The sequence below is a fragment of the Acomys minous genome, assembly GCF_964271855.1.
Source record: "Acomys minous genome assembly, chromosome: 15".
Taxonomy (NCBI): domain Eukaryota; kingdom Metazoa; phylum Chordata; class Mammalia; order Rodentia; family Muridae; genus Acomys; species Acomys minous.
The window spans coordinates 41,779,052-41,802,218 of NC_140497.1; the positions used below are offsets into that span (position 1 = coordinate 41,779,052).

Below are 23,167 nucleotides of genomic sequence, written 5' to 3' on the forward strand. Positions count from 1 at the left end.
ATATAAGATTTATTCTTATTTATTGCACAATTATAGATATTATATAGCTAACTTAAATATATAAACATTTAATATTTAAGCTTATTTTTTGCTACCTTATTCTTTACCCATCTTTAAAGTACAGATATTTGGGTAAGCAACTAGATCTACATATGGTTATAAAAATATAAGAAAGTGATAAACCCCTTTTCATGGACTCTTATCTATTATTCTATTACTTCTGATTATTATCATTTGGTAACAAGCACATAATTTTAAATAAAAAGCTTTCATAATTGTATGTAGATCTCTCCATGAGTTGCAACTCCAAGCAAGTATTGATGAAGATCTAGTTTATATGTGCATAGCATAACACTTGAGAGTAGTTTGAAAAAAATGATTGACCTTTGTTTATAGAATGAAAAACAAATCCTCAGTCATAGCAAATTCCCCATGTCTTTCATACTTCCCACTTATTGCTGATTCTCTTGGCTGTTTCAAGTAGAGATGCCAACGTGCCTTCGTGTCTCCTCCCTACCAGCCGTCTGTAAAACTTTAATCACACCAAGGCACATTGAACATATTTGTTTGTATGACATAAAGTTATCACTTATCCTCACTCACAGTCCATCTAGTGCTCTGTTCATGTCATTCAGTGGGTGGTAGAAATGTTCCTGGTGATGCCTTTTTGGTTTAGAGAACAAATGACGTCTTCTGCACTTCTGTATGATGGGACTAGGTCAGAAGTTGGCTGTAGTCTTAGGAAAGTTGTCAGCCCTCCTATCACATTTCCACTGCTCCTTATTTTCTGGGGCCCGTGTAACCATCAGATGCTAATAGAAGCATTATGGCATTTTATTGCACATGGCAGTGACCACAAATATAAAGATAGATTTCATTCTCTAGATTTACTTAGAATTGGTTGGCAAATAGTATATGCATATATAGCTATATATATAGTATATATGTCCATATGTAGGATATATGGACATGTTGTTTTGAAATGTTCAGAAGATATTATCACTCATGATCTCACAGAATGAGCTTTCTTTAATAACTTTGCCTTCACAATCGTTCTTTCTATCAGTAAACATTTTAGGTCTCAAAACTTGATTCTTCAGTTTTGTGTCATATGTGAGATTTTTCCCAAGCAAATATACCTTCAAATAAAATTAGAAGTTATGATAATTTCAGTGATGTTAAGATCTCCTCTAAAATGAACTTCAATTGTTTATTTCATGCTGCCATTACTGCTCCAGCCATTTATTTTTTCTCTTTGTTCTAGGTATGTAGTCCAGAGCTGTGACCATTGTAGGTGCCCAACACTACACTACATATTCAGCCTTTAGTCCAACTTTTACAATCTATTAGGCAATTATATTTTAATTAAAATTAATATGTATATATTTAAAAGACTTTACTTATATTGTATTGATGTTGGTACAAAATGTTAGAGGAAATTTGTATCATTTTACTTATATACTGTATATGAAAAATATATGTAAATGAGTTTTTAAGTCAATGAATTTGTCAGTGTGAAAAAGCTGTTACAACAACAAGGTATTTTAAAACTCACCTCTCACAATTTTGGACCCTAAAAGCAAATATAGTTTAGCTGTGCTGGTCTAGAGATATTACATACTAATATGAATTTAATTTTACCGTGACCATTTAAGCAAGTCATGATTTGTTGATAATCCTCTTATTAGCAGATACAGTGTCTGTTAGATTAAACCAGAAGGCTTTTGAATTTGTCTTCCTAAACTCTTAGTCCGGTAAAGTACTGATCTTCAACTTTCCTTTGACAGGCTTTCGCGGGCAAAGACCTGGAGGAGCAGTTGCGGTCAGTGTCCAGCGTAGATGAGCTTATGTCTGTCCTGTACCCAGACTACTGGAAAATGTACAAGTGTCAGCTGAGGAAAGGTGGCTGGCAGCAGCCTAACCTCAGCACAAGGACAGGGGACACCGTAAAATTTGCTGCTGCACATTATAACACAGAGATACTGAAAAGTAAGTACGTGCAACAATGCGCCTGAAGAGCTTCAAGCCCTCAGCAGCGATGAGGACAGTGTGGAAGGACCTTTGCTTCCAGCTTGATAAACTCTAAGTCCAGAGAGGTTAAGAAAATAGATGTCAACAAAATTGCTTTGAATAAAATAATTCGAGAACTCTTTTAGAGTAGTTAGGTGGTTTCTTGAAGTCCACAGCTGGAAGGCACATGCACATCAACACACCTTTATTAACTGAGATTGCAAACATTTGAAAATACTTAAATAAAATTTCCACCTTTGGTTAATTTACCTTAGTTACTTAGGTTAATTTAATCCAGTGTTTCTCACCTTGCTAATGCTGTGACCCTTTAATGCTGTTCCTTTTGTTGTGGTCACCCCTAGTCATAAAATTATTTTCATTGCTACTTCATAACTAATTTGATATGGTTATGAATCACAACACAAATATCTACATTTTCTAACAGTCTTAGGCAACCCCTGGGAAACAGTCATTTTTAACCCAAAGGGGTTGCAACCCACTCATAGGTTGAAAATCACTGGTTTAAACGGTTATATCTAAAGAAAATGAGGATTTTAAGAAGTTTTCTTTTTAATTTAAATTTAGACATAACTTAATTTCACTTACGTGCAAGAATATGTATATATTATGCATAAGATGTGTAACACTCTGGACACTATTCTTATACACAGACAGACAGACAGACAGACGCTTATGTGTGCTTGGGTGCACTTTTCAAGAGCTACCTGCTGTCTTGTTTCCTCAGAGAGACTGGCTCAGACTTGCCTTTTATGAAGCAGATTAATGTTTACCATAACATTTCACAAAAAGTATGATGTGTAAAGTGGCATAATACTGGTTGGTTGACCATTTCATAAAAGGCTCTCTTTAGTTTTAAATATTACTGCATTTCAAAGTCTGATAATGCGGCCAGGGAGATGACTCCTTAGGTAAAAGAATTCACTATGCAACGATGAAGATGTGAGTTTGACTCTCCAGCACCCATATAAAGGTGCTCATAGCTATGGGTGCCTGTAACCCAAGCATTGCAGAGAACAGTGAAAGGGAAGTCCAGCAAGCTAACTGGTCAGACAGCCTAGCCTACTAAGAGAGTTCTGGTTCACTGAGAAATGCTACCTCAAAACAATAAAGGCATAGAGTGGTAGAGGACCCGGAGAACCCCCCAGCCTCCACACGAACTCCTCCCTACAGCACACACACACGGATTCATGATGCAATCACCCATAATGTATAGTCCTTTAAAACCCAAAAAAAAATGTTATTTTAGAGGAAATACAGGATATATAAACTGGAAAATAGAAACCGCATCATCTTTAATATAGTACAAAGTCAATAGAGTCACAGGTAAGCCTACAGCCTATTGGAAGCAGATGTCCAAGAGAAACCATGAAGAGGTGGGAAATTTAATTTTCCTACAGTCAGCTAAGGCTAGCAGTTATAATAGGTGGAAAATAGCCTTCCCTTGGACATAGCTACTGTCATGTCATTATTTAACATTACTGAATAGTTTGCCTGAAAATGAGTTTTGAATTATGTCGGTTTAAAAAGAAAAGCTGAAGCATGCTGTTTACATTTGCTTCAAAACCACAAAAAGTGTACTTGCCAGGCAAAGAGCGTGGCTTTGTTTTTGCATTTCCTATAAACATCCATATATTAAATTTCCCTCTTTTAAGCAAGGAAAGCCAAACATTTGTGTTAGGTTACTGGTGTAATTTTTGAAATCCCTAATTTAATTCTAATTTTTTTTGTTACCTCCCTGTAAAAAATAATCTTAAAAGGAAGTTTCCTCAGCTATTCTACTAAATATTATATTAAGTTCTCACTCACAGAGAAATTCTGGATCCAGTCTATTTTTTTCCTTACTTGTTTTACACAAAATCTTAAGATACGAAGTCAGATACGAGTAAGTGGCAAATGCTGTAGGCTCTGTCTCCCTTGGTGGCTTCTGTGTAACTTATGGACTTCCCTATGACTCGACAGGTATTGATAATGAGTGGAGAAAGACTCAATGCATGCCACGTGAGGTGTGTATAGATGTGGGGAAGGAGTTTGGAGCAGCCACAAACACCTTCTTTAAACCTCCATGTGTGTCCGTCTACAGATGTGGGGGTTGCTGCAACAGCGAGGGGCTGCAATGCATGAACACCAGCACAGGTTACCTCAGCAAAACGGTAGGTATTCTACGTCTCAGTCTTGCTTTAGAGCCCTTTGAGTGATCAGGGGAGGAGGCGCTTGTACATCAGGCCCTGTAAGGTGACTTACTGCAAGCCAGAGGGTCTTACGTTTTATTTGGAGAGTGAAGTAAATATGCTTTTTGATCTCATGATTTCTGATGCTACGGTTTCACAAAGAAATAAATCAATGCATTATAAGCTCTGCTCATCTGGTAGGGTCAAAGCCTAGTGAAGAAAACAATAAATATGCATGGCATAATATAATTACATGTGTATGTACAGACTATATATCACCTATAGCACAGACTGCATGTAGAATATATGTCTACATGCACTGTGTATACACTCATTCATTGAGGGCGAACTTCAAGAAGAATCATCATTAGGATCTGGAGAGATAACACAGTTGTTAAAGTGCTTAATTTGCCAGCACAACATTCTGAGTCCATTCTCCAGTACCGATGGCTGCACAGTGATAAGGGTTTATAATTCCTGTGCTAAGCAGTCAGAGATAGGTTCGGTGGCTAGCCAGCCTAACCCAGAAGGAAGACCTAGGTCTCAGTGAGAGTAACAAGATATGATGTCAGGAGCTAACCTCCAGCTTTCCTAAGTACATGCACTTGCAGTTTCACACACATGAAACACACACACACACACACACACACACACACACACACATACCCAAGCACATACACACACACGGGGGAGGGGGGGCGGGAGACAGAAAGAGAGAGAGAGAGAGAGAGAGAGAGAGAGAGAGAGAGAGAGAGAGAGAGAGAGAGAGAATATAACATTTTCTTTTAGCAATAAAACCCTTTTAAATGTTTAAACTCTCTGGTTATAGAAATGTAGCAAAAAATATGTACTCAAACTATAAACCTAAATAATAATGTTTTGTGGTGTAACGAAAAAAGAAACAATTTAAACTGTGACTTAATTTACACAATGTAAAATTGTATCAGGTGGACAGTTTGACAGCACACATTAGCTGATCAACAATATCATACCAGCTAAGCAATGTCTTACTTTAATATAATGCCAATGACTGTGAAAATTAAGACAATTCTTTTGATTAGCATGGTCTATCTGGGTAAAATTTAATCTTGAAGCCTAATTTGAAGGTGTACGTGAAGGTACTAGAGCAGAGGGGAATAGGTGATCCCTAAGAATTGAAGAGAGAGCCAAGAAATCTGGACAGAGATAGTATATTAGGAGCTGCTGAGTTATTGCTAAATCCATCAGGCCTTGATTGTACCGTAACCTAATTCTAAAAGCAATGAGCATCCTTTAAGCTGGACAATGACAATATTAGACATGCATTGTTTACAATAGGATACTGATGTAAGCCTGGGACCAGGGGACAGATGTGGAAGAGGGGATGCTGACTCTGGAAAGCAGAAAGAATAGTATCACAGTAACTGGGAAAAGAAGCAAAGGGATCTTGATGTACTGACCGTGGAGAACAGGGCTTCAGGGAGGTTGAGGTGACCGCTCATATTTGCCTGAAGACTCCTCTTATCGACCTGTACACTCATGACTTCCCAACTACTGCATTTGGTTTTCATAGTGGTTCACCCCAAATCTTTTCCTGATTTCCACAATCCCTGCTTAAAATCCTAACTCAGCTTTCTCCTAGGAAGTCAGCCAGTATGCCTACTCCTGCCTGAGAAGCAACTAAGTGAATCTCGTTCTCTCCCGCTTTTCTCTCCTTTATTAAGCTACACTGTCATCAGTTTGGTCAAGCCAACTATTCTTTTAACTCAAAGTCCAATAAATAATACCACTAAATAAACATAATTTCCAAATGTCTCTGGAACTCAGATAACGTTCTGTACTCTGATGTAGCCCACATTTATCTCTCACCAGGACCATGACAAATGAGTCTTTGACAGCTGGTGCCCCAATATCCATACTTAGCTCCTTCCAACATACTTGTAACATTTAGTAGTGACATAAATCCTTTTCAGTAGCATTGTGTTCTTGAGCCTGGGCCAGCATTTATCCAGTGTACTAATAAATTTGTGTTTTCCGATTGGACTACCCACGAAAGCGTGTCCTTTGATTTGTACAAAGACACCAAGCTGAATACTTTCCATTGTTCCCTTCTTTGAGAAACTATTTCCCAGTCCATAATCTCTCACTTTCAGCTCCCATCTGGTACTGGTTTTACCCTTAAAAGCTGCTTTCCACTGCTACTCGAATTCCTTTAACTCTTGGACTAAGTAGCTATTCACCTGCCAGTGGTTAAAGTGTACTCCCCAAGTCTCCATTTATCCAGTGATGGGCTGGTCATACTCGCGGTTACTCATAAAAGCCATTTTCACATTTCCATGACATCGTGATGTATTGTTCCGTAGCTTTTCTTGTTGCTGTTGTTGTTACCTGTAATTTACCATCATTTCACCATCTGTCAGGTTTTGATTTTTACTTTATTTTATTCTTTGGGCTTCAAATTCCATGAAAAAGAAAATTGTTTATCAAACTAGAGAATCCTTAGCGCAGTGTTTGGCACGTCGATAAATACTTGGCACTGAGTCGAATGAATATGTGAGTGAAAGGAAATGAATTCAAGACCAGAGGTCAAGTTTTGAGTATGCTTATTTCATGAGTTTGAAAGCGCTAAACAGAGCAGACACAAGAACGACGTTGGGCATAAAATCCTAGTGAAGTGCCTGGGACTTTTGTCTTTGATTTGGGAGAAAGCATCATGATAATAATTGTTGTTTGAAATGAAGTATAATGTGCTTATTAATAGCAAATTAACTTATCAGAAGAGAAAGGCAAATGGCAAGGTAAAGCCAGCATTTGACTCAGCCCCTACTGAGGTCCCTACTTCCTTTCACTTTGTACAATTATGCTCTCCTCCTACTGAAAGGATCCTCTTGGATGTTTCTCTTTAGACTAAAAGAATAAATTTAACTTAAATTCAGTTATATGAGTGCTGCTCCATAGTGTTTTACAGTAAATAGTGATGTGTACATCTTGGTCAAATAGAATTTAGTACGTGGTCAAGATGATTAGTATTGGGGTGGGAGAAATAATGCAGGGAAGAGTGCTGATCATATACAGGACCATAGTTCAAGTCCCAGCACCAAAATCTGGCAGTTCACAACGGGGTGTAACTCCAACTTCAGGGGCTCCCATTGATCTAGTCTGCACAACCACCAGCACTCTGTTTATATACGTCGACACACACGCACGCACGCACGCGTGTGCGCACGCACACACACACACACACACACTTAAAATTAAATGTGTAAAAATAAAATTAACACTCAACAAGCTATTAAAAGTAATGTGGGTGTTATGAATGAGAACTCCTCAGGTTTATGGAAATGCATTCAAGGAGTTTTACATCCCCAGTGACTAAAGTCAGAAGCTCCCAAAGGCAGTAAAGAAATGTTCTGTGATTGTTTCTGTTTTCACTAATACAGCCTTTCAAATCTTCTACTTAATACTTTCTCTTCAGTTTATAAAAAGAAAGTACCAACGTAAAATGTAGGAATGTGTGAAGATCTATCTAGTAAAAAGAAATAATAATAATGTTTCTCACTACTAAATGTCTTTAAGATAAAAGGGGGGGGGGGAAAAAACAAGCTTTAGTTTTGTTACTGTTTCAGACACATATTTTAGCAACCAAAGTCACCAGCCCGAACCATCCAAACTTAAAGAATATCAGAGACTCAAATGTTGTGCTACAAATGTTGATTTTTTTTTAAATGGAAACTTCGCAGTTTGTTTTTAAATGGGTCTCTGTGAAAGACAGGTTATCAGAATGCATGGGGGAGCCTGCTTCTAGTTCCAAAGTAGAACCACATGGGCTGAGCATTCCAAACCAAAGTAATCAATAACAACTGCATCCAAGGCTGCCCCTTTGAATGTCTAGAAGCATATACATTGGATGCTATCTTAACCTCTTGCATAACTACGTCCTAAGTGTAGTTTCTTATGTGACATTGTATATCTAGGAGATAAAACCAAAAGCTAATGCGAATCTTGCAGAAAGTACGCTACTTGGTGATGAAAGTAAAGGCAGAGGAAAGGCATGTGCTTTGAAGCCACATGTGTGGAGTAAGAAGTTCTTGGAATGTTCCTATTAACCCTAAATGTCATCCTGAAGATGGGAATTAATGAAGAAAATGGGTAGGACCACAGGTCTCATTGGGAGGCCTGAGGTTTGCTCTCAAGAAACTGAGCTCTTTTTGTAAAATCATTAGTACTAGGCCAGAGCTGCCAGCCTAGCCTTTGTGAACTAATTTTGAGTGTTATTTAACATTCAGTATTTACATCTCAAAAAGAAACAGCAATTTATGTCTCATTTTTAATAGAAATAATATACACATATGTGTTGTCAAAATCATTCCTTTATATTTTATATTTAAGTAGAATGTATCATGCTGTTTTAAAGATATATATATATATATATTAGTCCACAGTATAAAATGGAACTTTACAGTACAAATAGGTGCTGTTCTTTTGTACCGTAGTTAGAAATATTTCTCCCAGAATGCTGCAGTGGTGTGCAAGATTAATTTATTCCACTCATACGTATTCATGCGCTTTATAAATAGAGTGTGATTTGTGCTGTATCTTTAACATATTAGTATTTGGCAACTACAGTTGTTAGAAAACAAGTTTCATCTTGATTTGGACAAAGATATCTCAACCAGGAAGAATTAGCAGAAAGTTATGCAGTAATAATATTATCCTGAAGAAAATAATGAAGGAATCTGTGGGAAAAAAACACTGCTTTTAATCAAGTAAAAATATTGATGATGCTAATAATTTTATCGAGGACTCTGAAGACTCCCAATGTGAGGGTTTAAGAGATCGGTGACACTGTATGAATTCCATGCATCCCGGTATGTCAAAATTAGTTCAGAGCTGGATATCAAAACTCTTCTTTCTGCACCTCATTGCTGATCCGATCTGAGTTCCACATCCTTTGAACAGCAGTGTGTGCAGGCCAGAACACTAAGTTTAACCACTGACGTGAGCTTTGAACTTCTGCTGTTCTCATTTGTAGGAATTATTAGTTTAAATGTTTTACAGTTTTAAGTCTGGTTTTACTATTATTGCAACCTCCAAGTCACAACCTTTTATTCTGAGTATGCTCAAAGTTGGGGTAATTAGAAAAAAAAAAGAACTATAGTTTAGATATGAGGATGTTTTAAATGTCTCTATTTGGGATCATATTTATATCCAAAAATACCCCTATTAAATTTGGTGATAAACTTTAGCCCAGGATGTTCCCAATGATGGAGTTCTGCATCCTCTTTTGACTAGCCCGTGAGATGCGGAAAGATGGAAACTATTAATCTGCAGCAATTTCCATGCTGGGTCAACACTATTGTTCCAAGCTGTGCTCTATTAGAAGTCCATTCTTGTTGGTGAAAATTAAACATTACATACTCTTATTAAAGAATGCCAGGAGATAAGGCCAGGAAACCTAAGATCAGAAATATTTCCTTTTTCCCCTTATTTAGCACATGTCCACAGAATATAAAATCAGATATTGTTCAATTCTCAGGCTTTAAAAAATGCCTTCTTTACATGCATGCCTTTTAAAAATCTGTCCCAAAGCCAAAACAAAACATGCAAATATATATATATATAACATCAGTGTTCATAAGTCATATTTTAACACTTAAATTTTAAATGAATTATAAATTAATATTGTGTTGTTCCGGAAGTACTTTCTTTAGAACAATAAATCTGTTTTAGTAAATATCACACTGTAATTAGTTACCTGCTGAACAGACATGCTAGATATAGACCATTATTTAATTCTGCACAGCAATTCTGAATTTAAGCAATTTGAATTTAAGTGAATAAAAAATGCTATTATGTAGCATTAAAATGCAAATTAGTCTGAGAGCAGAGTGAGTATGGTATTACAGCATAATAGAGTCCACTTACTCTTTTCACTATGAGTATGTTTATATAGATCATGTCTCTACTGACAGAAGATTATAGTTATACATGATGTTCATATTCCATGAACTGGCCAGAGAAGATTTCACATGAGTATTTCACTGCTGCTACTTGTTTACTAAGAACATTTATTAGAAACTCTCTGGTACCTTAAAAATCCTATGGTACCTATCACTATTGTCTGTTATGTGTGCACAAGGCCATGCACATCTCTGTGCATATCAGTGCATGTACACATGTGTGTTCCACTCATCCTCACTGATAATTATTGTTAACCTCACGCTGCCTATGAGCAAGCGTCATTATTGATGACTATCATCGTGGAATTCCAGCAAGGACTTTAGCACCTTTTATAGGTAGTCAAGAAATCATTATTGAAGATCTGAAGAAGGAAAGTAGTTCAAGCAGAAATTTAGTGTGTGTGTGTGTGTGTGTGTGTGTGTGTGTGTGTGTGTGTGTGTGTGTATGAAATTATTTAACAAAGATTTACATTTATCTTGGGTGCTGCTGTTGTAATCAAAAAGGATGATGGTGGAGAAGGCAGACTCAAAACTCATCCCTACTCATCACCATTATCACCATTATTTTGTAGAAAATGGAATGGAGACTTAGAATTGAGATACTTGTGTCTAAGCAAAAGTTAATTAAATGCTGATTTCAGGACTTGTTATTTCTTAAGACCAAGCCCATGGTTATTGTTTCACACTTGGAAATGACCTAAGCCACCGACTGTTTGGAGAGTAGATAAATTTAATCTGAAAGTGGCGCATGCATTTCTAAAATGCATTTCTAGTTATTGGTTACCTACTTGGTGTTTTACAAGTTTGTATTTCGTAAGCACTTATCATCTTATTAAGTTTAGCTGATAGAGTTTAGCAGAGCTATTGAAAACCACAAATGAGCCTGCAAACTTGAAAATGTACCGGAGTTTGGGAAATAAGACACGCTTTCGTCCACATCCACAGACGAGGCAATACGGAAGGAAATCAAGAACGAGGGGAGCCCCTTAAATATACGGCAAGAGCTGGCATAGGTACAGTTAGCCTTTTGAAGTTGGTAGACGGATAAAAAGAATATTAGGTATATTTCTCTGGATCCCTAACCTTTCCCCACTTGCACATTCAAACACAGAATGAAGAAGAACTTAAGTCAGAGCTTGAAGTTGAAGGATGTGCTTTAGAAGAAAAGTTTTTGCGTTCAGCCTACTTGTCCCTGTAGGACACACTAACTCCTATCAGCCTCCCCACTGCCTACTTAGCCACAGTGAAAGGTGACGGTGTTGATTGTGATTTTGTTTTCCTTGAGTTCGGTTAACTCTAGAAAAAATATTTTTTGTTTCTCTGAAGCACCACTGCAATAGTAGCACTTATAAAAAAAAAGCCCTTCAATATACAGCGAAAGCAACTCTGAACAAGGTTGTGTTTTCAAGCCTCTTCACCTGTTACATCAGCCCCTCACTTGTTTATTCCTCCACACATCTCTTCCTGGTTTTGGAAGCTTACAGCCATGTTAATTAGTCTATAAATATGCTTTATTAATGCATGATTTCACTGTCCTCGTCTGACCAGAACATTCTTCAAGGTCTTGCTACTAAACACAGGCCCTAATTGCGTGAGAGTGAGACGCTGAGATTGAATATTACCAACCGGGTTGTGGAAATGCTTCCATGATCACTGAGGCTGCTTGCTGTGGCCTTCTAGGCCCTTTCTCCTTTTGGGTAACAGGGCAGATGTAGCCTGGAGCGGCTCTAACACTGTGGGTAAAGATGGTCGTGCTAAGCCTCGAGGGCAGGGCACTTCAGCCCTTCTCCATGGCTGTTATCTCCAACAGTGCCATGTCCATCGCTGTTGTCATGTAAGACAATGCCAGCTCTTGCAATAGGAAATCTTCTGTAACCACAATAGCCCCTCTGACTTCTTTTCCAGTCATACTGGTCCCTCTTCCTGTCCCTAGTCTTTTTGTGGATCTTCTCTTACAGTAAACTTCTGCCCAGCCACATCCCACAGCACTGTGCGCTGTGTTCCTAGTCACCACCTAGTTTCTAACATATTTGGTTTCCAGGAGGCATTTGCCCAACACTTTACCCTTTTCAAGTTCTCTCTTTCCTTGGCTCATTTCTGTTGCTCATTCCCTCCTGGCCTTCTCCGTTAGTAGTCTGCCTCTTCACCCGATATTTACAGGGTTATTTGCCTCCACAATTAATGTTCCTGTCTCTCAGATTTCTATTATTACACGAGCTCTCTTCTCATTCTCAATGATCTCATCGAATAGCACATTGATATCCATGATTTTATGCACAACTCTGATACTGACGACTCTTACACGGCTTGCCCTCTTACAGCTCTAGACACAAGCATTTAACTGTTCGTTATATAATAATAGTAGACTTTTATTTACTGACCTACATACATTATCTTTTGCACCATTTTAGGATGTAAGATACATTAAATATGTACATATAATATACACATATAAATATGAAATCATATAAAAATTAAGAACTGAAGCACAGCTCAGTGTTTGATCATGTGCAAAAGCCAAAGCTATGTCCTCAATACAAGAAAATTAAAGAAATAATTTATAAACATATTAATATTCTTCTTTTTATGCAACTTTATGTATCTTCTATATTGGTTGCTGTTATTGTAGGTTTAGTACATGCTCTAGAAATTTAAAATAATTGTAGCTTATGCATACCTACAAAATTCTTTTATGAAACAGCTATCTATAGATAAGGGATGTCTGTCTTTATATCATTTCATCAAATGAGAATTCTTATGCCCACAACATAAGGAAATGCATGCTCACAGAAGATTTGTTCACAATCATAATTCTAGCCATGCTGAGAGCATATATTACCCATGAAAAATAGATAATATTTTGAAAAGAAAAACCACATATAGTCTTCAGAATTTATGCAGATACTATGCAAATATTAATATTTCTATAGCAAACAATATACATAATCATATCCATGTACACTGTGCTATATAATTTTCATAAAAATCCCATGAAGTAGCACATCAGGCATTATCTTTAGTTAACTTATTATTAAAGAAAAATATATACCTTGGAAAGGCTTAACTACTTTTCCAAACCTATACAGTTTTTAAATAATGGAGATAAGAAAAATGTCCTCTCTGGGCATAGTCTTTATCTATCTTTTATGAATACATTATCTTTTGCTAAAAAGTAGTTGAATTCCCTAATGTAGGTGGAAGTGCCCTTCAAATAAAGTGTGCATTGTATAAGTTAGATGGTCCTTTTTTATATGTGTATGTTTATTTTCCTAGATACTTTTAAAACATTAAATTTCACATTAACAGTGTACTGTGTATTGCTTAAGTACGCTCACACTGTGTAATCAGGTTAAATACCTATCTCCACAAATATTTATGACTTATTTAGGAAAAAAATATTGAAACCACTTCTGGCTTTTTGAGATATGCAATACACAATCACAGTAAGTAGTCCCTTCACTGTGAAATAGCACCCTAGAGCTAATTGTAACATCCTAACAGCAGCATGTCCCCCCACTCCTCCCAAGTATCTGGAAGCCAACATTTCTACTCTTAGTTTCGACGATAAAAGTTACTTTATTTTTCACATGTATATGAGAACACATAGTATCTGTATTTCTGTGCCTGGCTTATTTCACTTAACACGATCTTCAGGTCCAATCATGTTGTCATAAATAATAGTATTCTTTTTTTTTTAACTCACTAAAAAGCATCTTTGTATTGTATGGCCAAAGTTTTCAAATGATTTTAGCCTCTTGCCATTGTCAGCAGTTGTCAACCAATGGCATGCAACTACAACCAGGGGGCAGTTTCACAGCACTGCGGTATTTTACTCATTGGAGCACTTCTCAGATTGCCATGGCGATACAGAATAATATAGGGTTCAACTGTCATTTCTTTACTATAAACAGATATTACAAGCAAGCATCTAATGGGTAAGGTTTCATTTTTTTTAGCATTTTTTTCTAGTAATAAGTTGGCTTACAAACCCTAGGAATTGAAAACCATTTAGTCTATGTATTCAGGTTAAAACTTCACATTTCTCCCCCTTTGAGAACTGAAGTTCTTCATAAACTAGGAGTATAATAAACACCTTAGCTTAGCTCTATATTCAGACTCTAATTCAACACAGCATGTAAAATGTTCTACTTTATTTTTAGCTCATTTTTATAAGGTCTGTCAAGGTTGCAGTAACACAGCTTTGTTTGTTAAAAAAAAATGCAATGCTCATTTTTATTTCAAATGTTGTAAATTCTTGGGATCTGAGATGTGTAAAACTTTCAAGGAGAAATTTTATTTGGAGTGAAAATTAATTTCATAAGTATAATTTATGTCTGTGGATTCAGTTTACATAAAATAGGACTTAGCTAGGCATTTCTAGGCTGTGAGGCCAGTAGCTTTGCTCATAAGTCAGGAAGATATTTACTACAGATAACTTATGTCACATTTTATATCCCTGGGCTTAAAGACCTTGATACTGAGTAATATGGAACTCTGAAATAATTACTTTTCTTTGGGCACACTGGCCTGTCATTTCCTTGCTTCATGTCATTAGTTGGTACTCATACTTTTAGTATGATTCATAACTAGTGATGTGATGTAAGCATCTGAGCTATTTACTATTGTGATGGAAGATACTGTCTGCGAGCAACCAACGTTTTACTGTGTTATCCTTTGAAAAGCTTTAATGCTCTGCCTCTGATACATGGTATCAAGCCATAGAAGCTAACCTTATACACTCTTTGCACTTCAACATTTACCACAAAAGTCCTCTGTAGCATCTATATAATATATTTTTTCTTCTTCTTTTTGTCCCTTTGTAGTTGTTTGAAATTACAGTGCCTCTCTCTCAAGGCCCCAAACCAGTCACGATCAGTTTTGCCAATCACACTTCCTGCCGATGCATGTCTAAACTGGACGTTTACAGACAAGTCCATTCCATTATTCGACGGTCTCTGCCAGCAACATTACCACAGTGAGTATGAATTAAGTCTATTTTTTCCTACATCTTCTCCTAATATTAAATTATCTTCAAATAAACACAAGTTTATTAAAAGAAGCTTGTATAGACTGTTATATTTCTCATAAGACACAAAACATAAAATGTTATACAATAAAAGTAACAGTATACGGAGCTACCCATTGTATAGGCAGGGTGGTTCACACTGTAAAAGGACTACCACTGTTCATACAAATAATGAAGCAGTCCCATTGATTTAACATCTTGAGATTCACTTACAAATGATTTTAAAGCTTAAAAAATTTTAAATCTTAATGATTTAAGTCTAAAACAAACAAAATTAACCATACACATTATGGTGATATATTAAGATATAGTTGAAATGTAGCTTCTTAGTCCTTATTTCAGCAAAGTTTGACTACTGAAATCTTAATTATTTGAATGTTCTCTTCATATTGCTTAAATTAACATTCATTCTGTCATCTACATTCAGGTTGTTTTCCTTTCTTAACTTTTAGTTTAGCAAAGAGTAGCATTTGGTTAAAGGGAAGGAGAGAGCACCAGTTCAGTCACTGTGAATAACTTGTACTGGAATAATTTTCATTGTCACTTGGGTCTTAGGAACTTTGAACTCTGAGACAAAGATGCATCTCAGTGTTTTGTTTTGTGTTTCTAGTGTATGTAATAGGCTAATCAAACACAATTCCAGCACTTATTAAGATAGCATAAGTACATGGACAATACATAGGACAGGAAATTAAGACAGCCTTTTACCTTCGGAGCCTCGGCAGTAAATATACTACATAGCTGTCTTCCCACAATGTACTATTAATAGTAACCTTCCCATGGTGTCTCCTAGTGCTGGACAACTTAATTTGGCAGATAAGTGGCCCTCTTCAGGACATTTTATGGAGAACTCTATGAAAGCTTGAATACTAACACAGATCTGCCCTCCTTCACACAAAAATAGAAAGATCTCACAGATATCTGTGAAGAAAATCATGTAATGTAAGAATGAAAAACAGCAACCTTATCTGAAGACCAAGTCCCATGTGTCATCTCATGCATGCAGCCCTTGGGGTGCTGTTCATTTTCTAGATCCTGTTTCCTAGGACAAAGCATCCACTCTGAACACTCTGGGGGAGCATGTCTGTGTTCGTGGTTCAAATTTCATTTGAGGATCTGATCACATACTTGGATTCTAGTGATTTTTCTAGACTTATCTCACATTTCCATATCAGCTATATTAACTGCATCGTAAATCCAAAGATTAGTCCACTTCTTTGTATTCCTCTGTGTATTCATGTAGCATGAAGTCCTCAGATTCTCTTTCAGACATTGTAATCTAGTTATCAATCAATAACCTACAAGTTATTTCTTCTTTTATGCCACACAAGCGCGATCGCTTATTTGGGAGAAGGGCAAGATATCTGTTCCAATTTTCACTTAATTCTCATCGCTTCTATTCATCTACTTTATTCTGTGTGTTCATCTGACTTAGCACATCAGTGTCAAGCCAGTTTCTTAGCTTCATCAACTCCGTCCCCCATCCTTGCTCTTCATTGTAAGTTTTAGAAGACATCTTTTGATTCATCCAAGCAATAATAGTGCCTATCAGTTGCTTAAAGAGTTGAGGACAGATTTCTCCACATTCTTTTTTTTTTTTTTTTTCATCTTACTTGTCATTATTCACTACATCTGTGTTTTACAAAGTCTGATTCCCTGGGCACAAACCCATTTCCTGCTCAGTATCTTGTTTCTACTATGAATTTATCTTGAAGTAAGTTCTCTTTCTTTTCTGCCTTTCTGGTGCCATAGCCCTTTCTTAGACCTCAGATTAAGAGCTTTCCCCTGCATTTGTCTCATGAAAATACCACAGTCAACACTGCTCCTGTTTGATGATGACAGCATGGCTTTTTGTTCTCAATATTATGCTTTAGAGCTGTAATTGTGTTATTACATGCACATTTGGTGTGTTTATTGCATAGCTATTATATTCTGCTATGATAATAGCTGATTACAGTTTCATGGTTTTCCTATGACAGTATACTACAGGCAAATCAAGGTACTACAAAATAGAGAAGAAAGGACATAATCAAGGAAAGGTAAAGGAAAAGAAACACACAGAGAGAAAATTATATGGAGACACAAGTATCTTAAAGCTAATAGTATTTCATTTATTGGTTGATTAGTTGGTTAACGCTGACAATGTCTATGAAGATGTAAGGAATAAATGTCTTCTGACAATGACTGGGGTTATTTGAATAGATTTTAATACATAAAATCAATAAGGTATTAGATAGTGAGATTACTAAGGCTATGAATTTGAAGTAGTGAATGCTAGCTTAGGAAATCTTCATGCTTTTATAAAAGTATGAGCGTAGACTAAGAAGTCTCAGTATAGCCAAAGCATCTTTAACTGTACTTAATGCACCATAAAATGGCTGATACATATTATTTGGAACTGATTATGCAATTATGTCAGTCTTTGAAATAGTATCAAGTTGAAAAGCACGATAAAAGCAGTGGATGAAAAATTTTTTAAAAATCTATCTGAGGTGATAATTCATCTTTTATTTGTTTACTGAGATTGTTGTATAGTGTTGACACTATAGTACTAAATAAAATGTACTTAATAGTAATTATTTACATTTACTGGGATTTAAGGAGAGAGCTTCTTTATTGTGAGGACTCTTATCTTTGTCAAGGAGGACAGCTAACACATATCCTAGGCAATTTTTTACCTAAGACTTGAGGACTCAGTGTCTTTAGACCTTTAATCTGTAATACATCCTCAGTCCAGTTGCTTAAAAGCTTAAAAGTCATGGCATTTTCTTTTTCCAGCTTTAATTCCTCAAATTTTCCCTTTAAATTTGAAGATTGTATGTGTTTCTTTCCTTAAGATACAAATAAACAGATGAGCATAAAAATAATTTGCTAACATTTATGAATAATAGAGAAAGGATGCTCCCACTAAATCAAGACATAGTCTTAAACCATCTGATGACAAAGAATTTTTCATCAACATCCAAAAACAGGCATTTTAGGATCTTCTAAAAAATATTCTCTTTGAAAGTTTAAAATCCTGCCTGTTCATCATTTTCTTAATATTCTCTCTCTCTCTCTCTCTCTCTCTCTCTCTCTCTCTCATATGTATATGTGTTTATATATACACATATAGACTATTTGCACATGCATATATACTTAGGAACCTGTTAGCATGAATGAATTTACCAGTGAAAGTCAGTCAAGAGAAGCATTGTGTAAACATTATTTTTTATCAAGATATTATGTGGTAGCTGGATGGTCTGGTTTGCTAACAGTTGCCTTTGGCATCCCAGCATCTCTGCGACATTTTGGTCAGGAAGGAAAAGGAACAACACGGTGTAAATAGCTGGGAGTAGTCTACCAGCTCATCTGCTTCATTGGCACTCTGCCTATGTGTTCCCCAGAGGACAGAAAAATTAGAGTGATAGATTTTAAAACATGCTATGCTTTTAAAGCAGTGAACACCAGCCTCAAGAGTGTTGGTTTGGTTTTGGTTTTGTTTATTAAGGTGTTGAGGTAGAATAGAAAGTTTGTTGTACAGAAAAATAGTGAGACAAATTTCAGCATAAACTAAACATTTTTGCATGTTTTGTGCTCATAAAATTGAAGATAATTATTATTTCAACCTGGTTGACATATTATGTCAGTCCTTGTGGAAGAAAAGATACAAAGAAGGTGGGGGTATATTTGTTTCATCAATGAGCTAGAATCATAATTAGCAAAAATCCCATAGGCTATATCATAGGTCCCCCTGCAGTATATTCTATTGCATTTGTCCAATGAATAAAATCATGTATCCACCATGATAGCATCATACAAAAGGGTTTCATGTCCCTTGAAATTCTATGTAACACTAATTCATTTCTCCTTCTCTTGTACTGATGATGTCAGTGAGTTATTATGAGGTCGTTACAACCTTCTGTTGCCCTTTAATTTTTGTGGCTGTTGTCACTGGTTTGGGGTTTTGGTTTTCTGCTACAGAAGTATGGTTGTGACCATAGGCTTTGTTGAAGCATATTCTTACTGATTTTCTGATTATTTAACTTTATTCATTCTCTGGCTTAATTCCGTTAATCTGAATTAAATGTGGAAATAAAACTGTGTAACTGTGTAGTAATTTTTATTTTTTTATCCTATTAAAACTTCTGTAAACGCTCAAAAACCACTCTAAATAAATGCCTCCCTGCCCACTTTATTCACCCATGTCACACCTCGCTTAGCCATCCAGTTCAAAGCTCAAGCACCCTACTTGAATCAGTCAGTGAGCACACAGCCCTGAATGGCTGCTTCATATCCAGTGGAGGGTGACCTCTTGTGACATATTGTGCTTCCAAACCATTGTTCAGAGCTTTATAAAAAGGAAAGATTTGATCTTGTCATTTCACTTCTTAAACTAATACACATACCTTTTTATTCTTTCATATATTATGTGTCAAATTTATTAAATGCATAGAGTTTCCATCCCTTAGACTCTATCTTCCTTCTTTTTTTTTTTTTTTTTTTGACCAGTGATCAAACTGTGGCTCTATCCTGTCAGAAGACTCATAGAAGACAGGAGAGCCATATCACAAACAGACAAGCCTGTAAACTTATGTGAATCAATTCAATTTAAAGCATATAAGCAAATGCACATACTTTAGATATATGTATATTAAATATAGACCTTTATACTTTAAACATAATTTTTTGGTGCTATACTTCTTTTTTCCTTGTATTTTTTCTTTTTTATACATATATGTATATGTAAACTTAAGAATCTTTTTTTAGTGTTTTTTCTTTTTTTAATTAATTTATTCAGATTACAACTCAATTGTTATCCCATCACTTGTATCCTCCCATTCCTCCCTCCCTCCCACTCCCATCCTACTCCCCTCCCCTAGGTCCATGACCTAGGGGGATCTCCTCCCCCATTTTAAGGTCACAGGCTATCAAGTCTCATCTTGGTAGCCTGCCTACTCTTTATTTGAGTGCCACCAGGCCTTCCCACCAAGGAGAGGTGGTCAAATATGAGGCACCAGAGTTCATGTCAGAATCAGTCCCCTCTCTCCACATAACTGTGGAGAATGTCCTGTCCATTGGCTAGATCAAAGTAGGGATTCAATGCTTACTACTTAAGAATCTTAAGGGTGAATCATGTCTTACTGTATTGGATAAAGGAAGTTACTTAATTACATTGAATACAAAGGCACTTTGCATATATGTAATGTGTGTGTGTGTGTGTGTGTGTGTGTGTATGTGTGTGTAGTAATTTAATCCATAGTCTCACATATAGTAACAAACACTCTACCACTCTGCTGTGCCCCCAGAGTGAAAGGTTTTCTTATTTTTTTATTCATTGTTAAGCACTGTAGGAAATCTAGAATTGAAAAATATCTATGTAAACATAAAAGTGTATTCCAGTAACACGAATAATGAGGTCAGCCTTTACATCACCAAAATACAGCTGTCCTTCCAGTTGCTATTCAGACAACAACCTTTCAAAAAGTTTCAGGATCTATATTCTTCCATCGTATAGTTTTAGGTAGTTGAAGTTCCGATACCACCAGCTGACATTTAAGAAATCGAGTCTCAGGGGAGGGCTCCCTCTTTCTGAGGACTAAAGAAGGGGGATGAAGGCAAGAGAGAACGGGGTGCGACTGGGAGGAGATGAGAGAGGGGTCCACAGTCAGGATGAAAGGTAGATAAATAAATTTAAATTTAAAAAGAAATCAAATTTCTGTCTTGATATTCATCAAAATTATTAATGTAGCTGGGATTCCCTTTATTTACTTTCTTGGCATATGTAGTGTTAGGGTTAGGATATTGCACGTGTCAAAACATCATTTTGTAGCTAAAGAATATAAAATGTTGTCAGTTATGCTTTAGAAACTACAAAAATTGGGATTAATTTATAAAGTAAATATTTTTCAAAGATTATACTTCTTTGAAAGAACCATAACACCTCAGCTCATTTGTATAAAATGCCAAATAATAGTGGTAGTATATTTTAGTTCGTCTAGTGTGGATTTTGGGAGTCAGGGAATCTCTACGAATATAAAATTCCAGGGCCAAAATGTAGAGGAAATGAGTAACAAATATGGAATGCATAAGATAGCATGCCATAGCATTCAAAGTATAAAAGCTAGCTTATTTCCCAACATTTAGAATTAACTCAACCCAGAATGTGTATATCTTCTCTTTCAGAGAAGCAAAAGGACTAATAAAGTTTACTCAATAGGATACTCCTATTGAGAAATGCACAGATCCTTGAACTCATGACTCCTGATTTCAAACAGCAGAATCTATAGCTAGCAAATCTTTAAAGTGAAATTTTCAAATAACACACTAATTCTTATAAAAGTAACTTTCATCTTTCATAAAAATTAATGTTCTTTTTGGAGGAGAACTTATGAAAGTTCCCAACATAGAACTATACTAAAAATTATTCTATAGCTTACAGAAGACATATGTTTCTAGTAATATGCTTTGCCAATGTAGCACATGAAATGTCTTACTTGTAAAAATCTCTACATATGTTCATTAATCATTACTTTCGAATATCAATTTCAACAGCATCAAAATACCTTGAAGATTAAGTCATAAAGGGAAGGTAATCCTTCTACATAATCTGTCAACACCTCCTTTCGTTATAATATAATAACATGTTTCTTTTATTTTTATTAAATATTTTTACATATACATTTATATTATTACACAAAAATTCAGTAAACTACCTACAGCAAGAAGAACCATGAATGAACAAGAATTACATAAATTTTTACATTCATAGTGTTTGCCTGTTTGTATTTGGCAGCCTTGAAGAAAACATCTTCCCTATCTTGGTGCATCTAAAATTCTGAATGTAAATCAATATCTATCAAATCTCATCTTTATCTTTATCAACTTAATCATCTATCTAGACCTAAAAACACCTTAACCTCTAACCAACATTTAAATTTTTTCTTTCCACCTCATTTTTAGGATGGTATTATATAAATCCTAAGAATTTGCTTCTTACATTTGAAGGAAAGATCATCATTTAGGAGTTATAAAAATGTATTTATCTAAGTATTGCTTTATTTAATTCAGTATTATCTAGCATAATTTCAGATTTCAACATCAAAATCTATTTACAGTGAGCAATATTTTCTTACTTGTGTGAAACTTCTCATATAATTTTGAAAGTTAAATTGTGTTTTAAGACTATTAGACTCAAAAAAATTTAGTTCTCTTTAAGTAAACCATTAGTAAATATTATAAAGTTTGTGTTGTCAAGACTGTTGCAGGTTCAGTTGAAAGGTGTGTGCCAAAATATATTTTTGTTCAGCATAAACACAAAAGAGAAAACTAGGTGGTACAACTGGATTGCATGCACTTTTTTTTACTACTATAAAAATACATACTATAATACTTTCTACATAAAAATGTTCATATAGTTAAAATATATATTTTGAGTTTGTTGTACCATATGAAAGCAAAATTTTTTCTGACTATGTTAAGGCAAAATTTTTTTCATTTTCTTACTTATTTTAGGTAGAGATAAATCTGCGTGGACATATCTTAACAATTTAACCCGAGCACAAAGCTTACCATGTGCCCCTGGAGGGGAAGGGTCTTCACTCTCCACTAGACAGGACCGAGAAACTGAAATGACTCCTGTCACTCTGCCTTTTAAATAGCTTAGGTCTTTGTTTTGACAATTTTTTAGACTGCAAAAAAGATAACTGCATCCAAATATATACATAATCCAGGTGGAAAAGGGATCCTGTGTTTGAGGTTTTGTATGAGAATATTTGTGTGTGTGTGTGTGTGTGTGTGTGTGTGTGTGTGTGTGTGTGTGTGTGTGTAATTGAAAGAAAATTGTGGAAACCCATCTTTACCACATTCACTCTGATAGGCTGTGTTATTATATGTATTAATACAATGTAATCCCATTGTATTAGGAAATGTTAGGCTTTGGCTCTATTTTTTTTTTTTTGAGACATTTTCTCATATAGCGTGGGCTAGCCTCAAACATTATATAGCACATGAAGATGACCTTT

The 23,167-nt window shown here is 35.7% G+C and overlaps 1 protein-coding gene across 1 annotated transcript in view; it reads left to right on the top strand.

Moving 5' to 3' along the window:
* The window catches only part of VEGFC (vascular endothelial growth factor C), a 100,261-nt gene that overhangs the window by 68,332 nt on the left and 8,762 nt on the right, over window positions 1-23,167 (top strand). The window contains exons 2-4 of the mRNA XM_084758982.1: window positions 1,788-1,989; window positions 3,991-4,181; window positions 14,962-15,113. Coding sequence (XP_084615108.1) covers window positions 1,788-1,989; window positions 3,991-4,181; window positions 14,962-15,113 — 545 coding nt within the window. The remainder of the gene's footprint in view (window positions 1-1,787; window positions 1,990-3,990; window positions 4,182-14,961; window positions 15,114-23,167) is intronic.